General features: G+C 42.0%; 1 protein-coding gene across 12 annotated transcripts in view; it reads right to left on the reverse strand.

Moving 5' to 3' along the window:
- Positions 1-4,960: 4,960 nt before the first annotated feature.
- The window catches only part of LRRFIP2 (LRR binding FLII interacting protein 2), a 148,390-nt gene continuing 139,733 nt past the window's right edge, over positions 4,961-13,617 (reverse strand). For all 12 annotated transcript variants that reach the window (XM_073678302.1, XM_073678300.1, XM_073678301.1 and 9 more), the window contains 5 exons: positions 12,113-12,162; positions 11,915-12,032; positions 10,612-10,691; positions 7,568-7,672; positions 4,961-5,868 (listed from right to left, as the gene is read on the reverse strand). In XM_073678302.1, the coding sequence (XP_073534403.1) occupies positions 5,758-5,868; positions 7,568-7,672; positions 10,612-10,691; positions 11,915-12,032; positions 12,113-12,162 (464 nt within the window). In that variant the 3' untranslated portion in view covers positions 4,961-5,757. The remainder of the gene's footprint in view (positions 5,869-7,567; positions 7,673-10,611; positions 10,692-11,914; positions 12,033-12,112; positions 12,163-13,617) is intronic.

Genomic DNA, 13,617 nt, shown 5'->3' on the forward strand with positions numbered 1-13,617 from the left:
GGCGACTTTGCCAATCCTGGTGTTCTGTGGCAAATGCCAAGCGTCCTGCGGCAAATGCCAAGCGTCCTGCACGGTGTTGGGCTGTGAGCACAACCCCCATCTGTGGACGTCGGGCCCTCATGGAGTCTGTTTCTAACAGTTTGTGCAGATACAAGCACATTTGTGGCCTGCTGGAGGTCATTTTGCAGAGCTGTGGCAGTGTTCCTCCTGTTCCTCCTTGCACAAAGGCGGAGGTAGCGGTCCTGCTGCTGGGTTGTTGCCCTCCTATGGCCCCCTCCACGTCTCCTGGTGTACTGGCCTGTCTCCTGGTAGCGCCTTCAGCCTCTGGACACTGCTGACCGACACAGCAAACCTTCTTGCCACAGCTTGCATTGATGTGCCATCCTGGATGAGCTGCACTACCTGAGCAACTTCTGTGGGTTGTAGAGTCCGTCTCATGCTACCACGAGTGTGAAAGCACAACCAACATTCAAAAGTGACCAAAACATCAGCCAGAAAGCATTGGTACTGAGATGTGGTCTGTGGTCCCCACCTGCAGAACCACTCCTTTATTGAGGGTGTCTTGATAATTGCCAATAATTTCCACCTATTGTCTATTCCATTTGCACAACAGCATGTGACATTGATTGTCAATCGGTGTTGCTTCCTAAGTGGACAGTTTGATTTCACAGAAGTTTGATTTACTTGGAGTTATATTCTGTTGTTTAAGTGTTCCCTTTATTTTTTTGAGCAGTGTATAAAAAAGTTGTCAGTGTTAGAACCCTCCTGTTTGTTTTTTTCTATCTTGTGTTTTGCGGTCACGTGACCATCTGCCTTTATATTCCAGCTTCGCCCTTCTGGCTGTGCTGGACTTCAGTGTTCGACTGTCTCTCTAGCCTGGTGCTTCTGTGCCTTTCTCTGTCAGTTCGCTTGGTCCTCTGGGACCTCTAGTACTTTTTGTCAGTTTGTCTTTTTGTGTTCTGCAACAACTTTCTGTTTAGGAGGTGTCCCATTTTGTCCCAGTCCTTAGTTCTTTTAGGGACCCCTCCCCTTAATTTTATAGGTCTTCATTCAGACTAGCCGAGGACTAAGGTGGGTCTGTTCACTAGGAACAGGCAGCCCGCTACATCGTAGGGATTCAGCTTAGTCTTACTGTAGGGACAGCTTTCCCCTATCTTTCCTTAGTACATGTTGCAGATCATAACAGTCAGAATATGGTGATACAAAAACAGAATTTTGATTAAAAAAAAGTGTTTTTAAAGGTAACATGACAGCTGATACATCCTGCCCATGGAGAGGGCAGCATGTATCAGACCATGGCTGCACAATTTCAGCTATGTGTTTAAAGGGGCATTCCCATCTCCAAGATCCTATCCCAATATGTAGTAGGTGTAATAATAATAATATTAGTAAATACCTCCAATTAGAAACGTGGTATAGTTTTTCTGATTCGCTATGTCTCTTTCCTCATGTGCAGGCATTGCAGGACCTTAGGTATCCATGGTTACAATCACTGATATAGTGGCAGTTAGCTAGTTGCTAGTGGTGGTAACCATGGTTACATAAGATTCTGTAATTCCTGAGCATGAGGAAAGACATAGCGAAGAAGAAAAACTATGCTACATTTCTAATTGGAGGTATTTGCTAATATTATTATTATTAGACTTACTACATATTGGGATAGGATCTTGGAGATGGGAATACCCCTTGAACTCTGAAACGTTGTGGCAGTTTAATAGCCGGCGGCTTCTCCCTGCATGCTGCCTGTGACTGACAGGTCTCTCCCTACAAGCGCACATAGGAAGAGATCTATCACTGCAGTGCAGAGGGCGGGGAGAAGTCTAGTCTCTAGTCTAGCTTGCGCAGTATGTATTTTGGCCAGCCGTGCTTTTCGATCTGGGAGCCGCGCATGCGCTGTGAGGAGTGGCTCTGGCCGCACACAGTGAAGCTGGGAATTATACACAGCTTCACTGCACACACATGGGGAGCCTCTCGTCACAGCGCGTGCGCGGCTCCCAGATCGAAAAGCACGGCTGGCCAATATACACACTTGCGCAAGCGCGGCTAGCCATGACATACTGCACAAGCGCGGCATAGTGACGGGAACAGAGTTCAAATGGCATGGGTGGCAACAACCCTGACTAAATGCGATGAATCACACCCCTATGACTAAACGAGCAGGTATGATATAAGATATAACTATATAAAGTGGTTTTTACACGTGATATTAGCGCCGATTTTAATGAAAAAAGCGTGTTAGTGATGAACATTGCATCACTAACAATGCAATGGGGGGCAGTTTAGATGCTACACAGGACATAACAGGTTCCATTTAGGGGCTCTGCAATCGGAGCCCACAAACTATTGCAGGAAACGCTGCAGCTCTGAACCTATGGGCCTGAAATGGTCACTACACATCTTAGATAAATTTCTTGAGGTGTTTATTGTCCAAAACAGGGTCACTTCTGCTATTTCGGTAATAGGGGTCTTGAAATATGATATGGCATCCAAAATTGGGCTCCAAAAGTCAAATAGTGTTCTCTCGCTTCGGCACTCTGCCTTGACTCCATACATAAGCTTCTGTGGACACATGGGGTATCGCGTGTTGAGTATTTTTGGGTACATTTTCTCTCAATGTAGCTTGCAAAAATGAAAAATTGAAGAATATAGCAACATTTTAGTTGAAAGAATATAATTTTTAATGCCACTTTGCATTAATTCCCATCATGCAACTGAAGTGTAAAATTTCCAATATGCGATTTTAAATAATTCGAAGGGTGCAGTTTTTATGGGCTGTACGAGAAGAAAAAGGTGAATTTCATACTATATGTCTATCTATTTATTCTAATAACCTAACCACTTTTCTAATGTACTTCAATTAAAAATTCCCTACTGTTCCCTCTTTACTCTAACTTCCTGTCTGTTTTTTCCCTAACTTCCAATGAAACGTTGTCTTAGCGTCCCAGCATGCACTGGGGATTTTCAAATAAGTTGTCATCATCTGGCTGGGGCTGCGTTCACTGCCAAAGCTGCTGTTCCCACCCAGAAACAGTGTCACCAGTGATGTCCTTTTTAGGGGCTGGGCTAGTCGGTTCAATTCCGAACAAGCTAAGCATGTGCTCCCTGCTCTACATTCCTTTGAATGCGCACTTACATTGTGTTCCGCCATTGGATCTAAAGAGAAAGTGACTCCCTTGCTTGGTCTAAAGAGAAGTGATGAACTAGTAAGAGAACACAATGTCAGTGCGCATTGAAAAAAAAGAGATGGCGTCAAGCAGGAAGAACAGAGACCAGACTAGCCTCCAAAACAGATGTCACTGTTGATGTTGCGTTTTCAGAGAGGTGACCTCCTTTTCAGTGACAGTGTGCTCTCTTGCCAGCTCATCCCTCTTTAGACTTGGTGAGGGAGCACAATGTCAGTGTGCATTCAAAAGAATATAGCGCAGTGAGCAGGAAAGGCATATTGAGCATGCATCGGAATTGACAACTGGCACATGCTCAGAGAATAGCCCAGCCCCTGAAACGGATGTCACTGATAACTCTTTGTTTCAGGGTGGTTTCAGTAGTCTCAGCAGTGACTGCAGCTCCGGCCCCCTGATGACCACCCGTTTGACAATCCTCAGTGCATGCTGGGATACTCATCGTCATCACAAGTACAAAAAAAAAATCAGACTGCAAGTTACAATAGAGAGGGACACGGTGGGGAATTTTTAAATGAAGTAAATTAGAAAAGTGGTTAGATTATAAACATTTAGCATGACAATCACCTTTGGTTTAGAACATCCCCCTTAAGAGATTCCTGTTCATTCACATAAAACTTGTATAAAAGCATGGTCTTGCTGCCCTCATGTCCCACATGTTAAAACTGCTTATGGACCTCACACCATACTAATTTTTCCAGAAATAAAGCAGAGCATAGAGGAAAAAGAAGCAGAGTGAAATGATATCTGAAATTGAAGATGCAGTCTGAAAAGAAGAAAACAGGGATTTGAAGTGAATGGAATTAAGTTAACTATATATATGAAGTGAAAAGTGTGATAGGTGGGAGCAAGGCTGCAAAAACTTGTGTGATTCTTTAAATAAATCCAGCCCGATTATTCACAATTCTAGCTTAAAAGCTTTGAAAAGTTGCACAATTTAGGCACAACTTTGAGTTGCTCCAAAGTTCTGTGACTTTTGGCATTTGCACACCAGTTTCTCCCAGAAAGGGACGAAGCTGGGGCGTGTCTACTGCCACTCATCAAATTCATGATGATCGGTGGCGTTCATTATCTCACAAATTCTTACACCTGCAGAGGCTGAAGTAGGATTTGTGGAAAGTCACACACAGAAGTGTACACCACTTGTCTGATGCTCCTGATTCATGAAGGCGCGTCTGACTCCAGTACGTCCCCTCATCAAGACCGATGTATACAACGCTGGTCTTGATGAATCGGGCCCATCATGCCCAATGGAAATCTTTTAACATGAAGGTTAGCTTTAACACTGAAAAGATTACACACACACACTTTGCTGTCAGACACTGGAAATATCATTTCTTCACACTGAATGTGAAACAAACATCAGATTACTGTAAACTGGCCGGTTTGAAGTGAACATTTTTAATTGGGTACATTTTTGTGATAGTCTTTCTTTGAAAATAAAATTGCAGTTATAAATTAGCCCTTTTGTCATGCTTTAACATTTTTTTTATCATCTGCAAATAAATTGTTGGTATTATATCCTAAATAAATATGAATTTAGAAACTTTAACAATAACATTACCATTAAAGTCTCTATTTGATAGGTCCCCGGCAATCTGTTTAGTCTATTAACATCACTACACTCGAGCAACAGATTATTAATTTTTCAATGTACAATAAAATACATCTGACATACTGTATGGGTCTGATTCTTAGTTAGCCAATTAATCGCATTAAAATACTATTACCAGTTATGCCATCACCCATGCAATAAAAGAATATACAGTCCCTGTCTGGTGTTATACAATTTGTATACAAATTAAAATATTTTTACAAAAAGTATTTTGTTCAAAATGTATAAAGTTTAATGAATGCACAATTCCCCCCACCCCAAAACTGTAAGGTTCCTAAGAATGAATGTTAGCATAATTCCACTGGATAGCTTTGATCAGCAATTAATTGAAACTACGGTGAGGAAGGCACTTGGCATTACAACCCCTTCCCGCTGCTGTCGAGTTCTGCAAGTGATATCTTGAGACACTTAAAAATTGATCTGGGCACTTGCTCAGCAGAAGGTGCTCCTTGCGAGATTTCCTATTTCATATACGTATTTGGCAAGCAAAATTCATCTTCATGAATCCATGGCTACTTTCTCCAGGGAAGGGGTCTGGTGGAATCGGTTCAGCATCAGTACAGTATTGGATAGGCATTATTCATAGCAGAAATTCCTCTTCATGCAGTAGTTTCAGTTCACCAGCATAGGTAAGCAGCAAACCACAAAAAGTAATGAGTGTGAGTAGAGTTGATTACAACGTGAGGGAAAATAATATCCTATGAAAAAACAGGAATCCAGCGTATTGCGCCTCAGCTCACAGATCTATCCAAATCAGTCTGCTGAAAAGGAGAAATCATCAAGGCGTATTAATACTAGTTCTTCACTCTTCTCATAAATTAAAGACTGACAAGTCACTTTGCTGTCAAGAAACCAGCAGGCACTGCCAGAATATGCACCGAGAGTGCCAGGAAGAATGTCTATAGTAGGACCAAGAGAAGGCGCATTGTGGAGCAGTGCATGACGCTGTTGTGTAGTCTCCTCTTACTGCTGGGACAGAAGTGCATTCCGGTTGGCCTTCATCTTCTCTAACCTTTTCACTAAATGGCTATTTGTCATCTCCATCTCTTCCATTTTGTCCAGAGTAGTTCGAAGCTGTTGAATAAATCAAATGCATATTAAAAGAAAGTTTTGTAATTTCAAGCAATCAAATCATTAGTGTAACTGAAATTATTGCAAAATATTTAATATATTATAGACGTTGCAAATAGCTGTCGACTGGTGGGGGTCTGGGTCCTGAGACCACCACTAATCGCACAAAATACCGCTCTGAAGTGTGCAGATATTGTAATCAGTGTGAGCACAGAGCAGAGTACTAGCTCAATAGTAAGTCCATGGTCCATACACTACATCTCACAGAACACTGAACAAACCCCCTAGACTTACTTTTAGCCTATACACTGTGCTGTGTGTGCGCTTAATACAAGAGCTGTGCGCTGCATGCAAGAGCAGTGTGCATCAGAGTAGTGTTTTGTACAATCGGTGGGGGTCTTGGGACACCCTGATTGGCAGCCATTTGCAGTGTGTATAACATATAAAAAATATTGTATAACAGCTACAATTAAATACAATGTGGCGCACAAACAAAATTCTTTAGTGCTGCAAGAAGCAGTAATAACTTCTGAGGAGTGATGTCAACATGTGTGGAAATATAAAGGACTTGGCACTCTCCTTTTGTATGATACAATCTTAGTGTTTTATCATGAAAGCAATCCATGAGAAAACAATGTTCCGCTCTCTGTATAATCAGACCCTTCATCAGAAACTGAGTGTAAGTGGAATAATAGAAGCTAAAAATGACTGTGGAACAGTTCTCAGGCTCCTGGGAATCCTCGCTAGTGTATGGTGCTTTAGTACTGTCCCAGTGCCATTTTCTGCTTCTATTCTTCCCCTTGCAATCCCTTTCTGACTAAGGTCTGACTATACAGAGACCGAAACGTTCTGTTTTCTATATAGATTGTTTTCAGAATAAAACAACAAGATTGCATCATACAAAAGGAGTGCCAAGTACTTTGTTTCCTAAATTTGGGGTGGAACCTTGCTTGTGCACCCACATCAAACAGGAGAGCCGTGCACCCATTTATCTATGCCAACATGTGTGACATATTGGGTAAATGTAGAAATTTACTTTGCAGTTAATCAATATCATAGCCAAACAAGGCATAAAAAAGCCAGATAGGCATAAAAGGTATGCATTGACCACATACAAAAAGCCAAAGTTATTCTGGTGCTTTATATTGCCAAGCTTTCCTCTACAGCTATTAAGACTTTAGCAGTAATAGCTATTCTTTTATAGCAAAAATTATGGACAATATGGGTGACCTGTAAAGTTAAAGACTACCTAACAATCTGGGGGCTGTCCTTCTTATTTAATTTAAAAAGCTGGGAAACCGTAGTTTGGTGGTTTGTCTAAATATAGTAACAAAACCCTCAAAACTGTTCAATGTACCCCAAAAGGGCCCAACTTTGCCGCAAAGTTGGGCCCGAACTTCAGAGTTGTGGGGTCACAGCACATAGAGCTGTCAGTCATTCCACTAATCCAGTGCTGCCACGTACCTTATTTAAGCCGTTACTGACCGGTTAGAAGTTGGGCCCTTCCGGGTGACATTAGAAACACTTCTAAGGGGTTTTGTTACTAGGCTATATTTAGACAAATCATCAATCTGCGGCTGCCCACCATTTTGTTAAAAAAAGGGTAGCCCCAGATTGGTGATAGGTACTCTTTAAAAACATCTCCTGGAATGGAATTTACTAAAAGTGGCTGTTATCAATTTCCAGACATAAATTTTTATACCTCTCTCTGAAGTCTTCTTTTTTCTGCTTTAAGTTCATCTTCTACTTTCTCAGCATTTTCTGCTGACGATTTATATCTCACCACTTGTCCTTCAAGCCTAAGAGCCTAGGAAATATGGATTAGAAAAGTAAAAACTATTTAAACATAAAAACCATCAGCTTACCGCCAGTTGTAGAGAAGTGACAGATTGATTTAGGATACATGTAGATATAAACACACACACACAGACACACATATACATACATACACACACGTACATATGGCCCACAACTGCAAGGGAAGTGTGTGTAAGAATGTTTCACAATTATATGACATTATAAACACCTTTGTGCCTTAAGGGATATTCTGCAGGTCCTCTTGAACGCAGCGAAGGTGTGCATGTCTGGCTTTGATTATTCATTTTCAATGGATCGGCAGATAGAGCAGAGTACAGCGCTCTTCATTTTTGGGATCGCTGAAGTGCCTAGCAAGCAGCAAGTTATCCCTCATCCCATGGGGATAAGTCATAAGAGCACTGAAAACAGAGGCTTTCTAAATGTAACGGTAGAAACGTCCAAGACCGTTGTTCCCTAATCCTAGTCAGACCAACCTAATCAGAAAGGCCCAAAGCCTTCCAAACTGAGCATCCAACAGTTTTACTGCTACCTATGAACAGCAAAGATCTGAGGCTTAGACCTATGTCTGCCTCTGACAACACTAAGCTACACCGTATAGTTGGGTGTCAGCTGCCGAGGTGTAGCTTGTTGGGGAGGAGCCAGCTTTTTATCTGAGATGTAGTCTTAGGCTATGTGCCCACGTTGCACTTATGAAGCAGAAAATTTCTGCTTCATTTCTGCAAGTCCTCTCCCGGAAAAACGCATGCGGAATTCCGCACGCGTTTATCGCGCATTGTTCGCGCGTTTATCACGCGTTTTCCACATGCGGAATTGCCTTGCGTTTTTTATGCATTGGACAAAGGCAATTCCGCTTGCGGAAACGCAAAATTAAATGACATGCTGCGGATTTTTGAACGCAGCATGTGCATAGAACTTGCGGAATCCCATTGGGGACCATGGGGTGCGGATATACATGCGTTTTTCAAGCGTTTACGCTGCGGAAATTCCGCAGCATATACGCTTGAAAAATGCTACGTGGGCACACAGCCTTAGTGTCAACCTCCAACTGGCAGCATATAACCCATGGTTCATGTGTTCCCCAAGGAAGCGTCTGAGAAAACGTCATTTTAGGGACCAGTACATTTAGGGTATGTGCACACGTTGAGTATTTTGTGGGCAGAAATTTTTGCACTATTTCTGCATCTCTTGGCAGGAAAACGCAGTTTCAAAAACGTTGCATTTTTGCTGCATGTTTTGTTTGCTTTTCTTCAGTGCAGTCAATGGGTGAAAAATGCAGGCAAAAAAGCATAGAGAAATGACATGCTGTAGATTATTTTCTGCATCAAATCTGCAAGTCAAGTACTCAATGTGTGCATGACACTTCAGGTTTCTCATTCACTTTGCTGGCATCAGGTTTTGCTAGCCAATCAGCATGGCAAATCGGCAACATTTGCACACAGCCTTAGGCGGTGTGCCCACGATGCGTTTTTTAAGCGTTTCCGCAGCGGCAAAAACGCTGCAGAAACGCTTAAAAAATCCAAGCGTTTAAATGTGCGGATGGTACCCGGGTCTGGAGGACAGGAGACTCTCCTCCGGACCCGGGTACCATAGAACCTGTGAAAAAAAGAATAAAATAAAAAAATAAGTACCATATTTACCTTCTGATGGCCCCCGGTCTCCTTGTCCGCCCCCGTTGCCGGCAGCTCGCGCTGGGCTGAAGGACCTGTGCTGACGTCATTTAGTCATGTGACGGCAGGTCCTTCAGTGCAGTGTACCGCGAGCTGCCGGAAAGCCAGGACGGAGCGAAGCAAGACAAGACTCCGGGGGCCATCAGAAGGTAAGTATAGATTTATTTATTTATTTTTAACCATTCTTTCCATTACACTATATAAATCCAGGCCGTTTGCATGGATTTATATAGTGTGACCAAGTTGTCAAGCACTTTCCAAGTGATGCTAAAATCGAATGTCAACCCGCATGCGGAAATGCATGTGAAGAACGCTTCACATCCGCACGTCCCTGGCAGGAAAAACGCATGTACAATCCGCATGTACAATCCTCATGTACAATCCACATGTACAATCCGCATGTGTTTTTTCTGCCAGGGAGATGCAGAAACGCTCAGGAAAAATCCTGAGCATTTCTGCATCGTGTGCACATAGCCTTATAGCTATGATGCATTTCTATGCTTTTTTGTGTTACTACTTTTAAAAAATAAAAAAAAAAGTTAAATAAGTTGGTTTATGCTACCATATTCTGATAAATATAACTACAGCAATTCTGGAGTTTATATTTATTCACTATTCTTCTGGGCTTCACCAAGCAGGGCAAATTAAGTAATATTTTAATGTGTCAGACTGATATGGTTACAGCTATACCAAATATATTTTTCTTGTAAATGTTTTTTGATTTAGAGATCGTCGATTAAGCCATGCCACAGGCAAGAGTGCCAACATTGCAGACATGGGCGCCTTACTAGGCCTCAGGCTGGTATGACACACCATCAGCACCATGCATCCCTTTGTCTAATTGCTTACATGCTGCGATTACTATTGATCACAGCAACAAGGAGAACAACTAGTAATGAATTTGAGCTCCCTGTGATTACAGCAGATTTATGTGGGTGTCAGCTATATAACACAGCCGGTGCCCAGTGTGTACACCCACTCAGAGGATGCTTCTTCCCATCCATTTGTCATTAGCAGCTAGATACACAGGACTTATATGGAGCGGTCTGACCCTATTATTTACACACATACTGAATTCTGCCAAACTGTATTTTCTATAAACAGCATCTGTGTAACAGTCAGCACTAGACACATCCAGGAAACATCAGGAAGCAGAAACAGTACAAGACAGATTCATGTTTCCATTAAATACAGAATGTAAACTGCTTTACACAACTGTGCGAGAGTAAGCAACAAGAAAACGCCAACAACAAGTACTTACATTCTGTTCTAATGTGGTAATATCTTGTTCCGCTTTTGAAAGTTTAAACTTGTATTCACTAATTTGTCTATTGGCATCCCCTATATACAAAACAGGCTCATTAGCAGAAGTGTCAACCAGTAAAAGAACATATTCTCTTCACAAGCTTTACTTCAACTAAAAAAGGAAAAATCTTAACATTGCAAAAACATTAATAGTGAGCTTACATTGTATTAGTTACTATATACAGAATTAGTCTCCAATGCTTATCTGTTAACATCTGATAATCAACTAATTGGTTCATTTATGAGATGCCTTAAAGTTGTTCCAAGAACAAAAGTGATAGGTAATGGAAAATAAAGCATTTTCCCAATTAGATGCGTTTTAAAAAATGTTGCTGTGCAGAAATAAACCTATAATCGCGACTCTGCTGTATCCTGGTTAATTGCCTGTGCCCGACCAAATGCCTCCTCTGCTGGTAGGTGCGGGCTGTTTGTAGTGATCTCACAGAAGGAGGACAAGTGACTACTCTCTGATGCCGCTGGCAGGAGGGCTATGTCACGACATTACTCCTCTCTGCCTGTTCCTTTTGTCTTAAGGTCCATTTACACTGCATGATTCCAAAAAAATCTCATTTCACGATAATTAGTTGATGATCACTGGATGAATGAGTAAAATGCTCATTTGTCAGGTGAAATGATCTTTTTGCTTGCCCAGATGATCATTGTTCCTGGCAGTGCATCATCCAGTAATAGATTGTTCTTTTTAGCTGTTAAGGTATCATGCACAGGCAATAACTTTCATCTACTGCACTGAAATACTGTGCAGGAAAGTATAGACAGTGTTTCCCTATACAGTGAATCACAGCCCAAAAAAAACAGTACACTGCATTTTCTTTTTAAAGTACAATGCATCTGTTGAAATCTGCTGTCATAGGTACATGGCAGGAAATGCTCCCGAGTAGGGTTGAGCGAGTATGTTCTGTCCGAGTATGCTCGGGCCGAGCTCCGAGTATTTACAGCTGCTCGGTGATATGGTTGAATCGTGATTTGCAACTGTTTGACAGTTTTATTACATGTGAGGAATGTGTAAGAAATAGACATTCCTCACATGTAATAAAACTGTCAGTCGCAAATCATGCACACGAGAGTGATTCAACCATATCACCGAGCAGCTATAAATACTCGGAGCTCGGCCCGAGCATAGTCGGCGAAAGGTTAATAGAACATACTCGCTCAACACTACTCCTGAGGTATACTGACTGTGTGCACAGAGTCTAATACATAGAAAATATATTGTACGTGCGTTTTACATAAACACTTACTCTGCATTTCTATTAGCTGTAGATCAGAACCATTTTCCAGTCCAGTTGAGTCCGTCAGGGTGTCATTTCTAACATTCTTATGGCGCTCTTCATCAAGTTGCAGCTTTAACTTCCTTATCTGTAAAATAAGAGAGGTCAGCTCACTTCTTACTTATCTGAATCAGAAATGACTCCTAAATAAAGGCAGTGCCATTTTACCTGTGATACAAGCTCATCCTTCTCCTCTGCCAGTTTCCGTAGCCTAACATCTGAAATAAAGCCATTTCCATTACTAAAGTTATCTACTACAAAATAATATGATGGAAAGCTGTACAGTCATGGCCAAAAGTTTTGAGAATGACACCAAAATTATATTTTCACATGATCTGCTGGCCTCTGGTTTTTATTAGTGTTTGTCTGATGTTTATATCACATACAGAAATATAATTGCAATCATATTATGAGTACCAATAGGTTATATTGACAGTTAGAATGAGTTAATGCAGCAAGTCAATATTTGCAGTGTTGCCCCTTCTTCTTCAAGACCTCTGTAATTCTCCCTGGCATGCTCTCAATCAACTTTTGGACCAAATCCTGACTGATAGCAGTCCATTCTTGCATAATCAATGCTTGCATTTTGCCAGAATTTGTTGGTTTTTGTTTGTCCACCCGTCTCTTGATGATTGACCACAAGTTCTCAATGGGATTAAGATCTGGGGAGTTTCCAGGCCATGGACCCAAAATCTCTATGTTTTGTTCCATGAGCCATTTAGTTATCACCTTTGCTTTATGGCAAGGTGCTTCATCATGCTGGAAAAGGCATTGTTGGGCGCCAAACTGCTCTTGGACGGTTGGGAGAAGTTGCTCTTGGAGGACATTCTGGTACCATTCTTTATTCATGGCTGTGTTTTTAGGCAAGACTGTGAGTGAGCCGATTCCCTTGGCTGAGAAGCAACCCCACACATGAATGGTTTCAGGATGCTTTACAGTTGGCATGAGACAAGACTGGTGGTAGCGCTAACCTTTTCTTCTCCGAATAAGCTGTTTTCCAGATGTCCCAAACAATCGAAAAGGGGATTCATCAGAGAAAATGACTTTGCCCCAGTCCTCAGCAGTCCACTCCCTGTACCTTTTGCAGAATATCAGTCGGTCCCTGATGTTTTTTCTGGAGAGAAGTGGCTTCTTTGCTGCCCTCCTTGAAACCAGTGCTTGCTCAAAGAGTCTCCGCCTCACAGTGCGTGCAGAAGCACTCACACCAGCCTGCTGCCATTCCTGAGCAAGCTCGGCACTGCTGGTAGTCCGATCCCACAGCTGAAACAGTTTTAAGATACGGTCCTGGCGCTTGCTGGTCTTTCTTGGGCGCCCTGGAGCCTTTTTGACAACAATGGAAGCTCTCTCCTTGAAGTTCTTGATGATGCGATAGATTGTTGACTGAGGTGCAATCTTTGTAGCTGTGATACTCTTCCCTGTTAGGCCATTTTTGTGCAGTGCAATGATGGCTGCACGTGTTTCTTTAGAGATAACCATGGTTAACTGAAGAGAAACAATGATACCAAGGTACCAGCCTCCTTTTAAAGTGTCCAGTGATGTCATTCTTACTTAATCATGACTGATTGATCCATTAACACAGGTGTGGGTGTTGATGAGGACAGGGCTGGCGATCAATCACTAAAACGATGTTAGCTGCTCCTTTTAAGGCAGGACTGCAATGATGTTGAAATGTG

The sequence above is a fragment of the Phyllobates terribilis genome, unplaced genomic scaffold (genome assembly GCF_046119375.1).
Source record: "Phyllobates terribilis strain yellow unplaced genomic scaffold, ASM4611937v1 Scaffold_4__5_contigs__length_816908805, whole genome shotgun sequence".
NCBI classification, from domain to species: Eukaryota; Metazoa; Chordata; class Amphibia; order Anura; family Dendrobatidae; genus Phyllobates; species Phyllobates terribilis.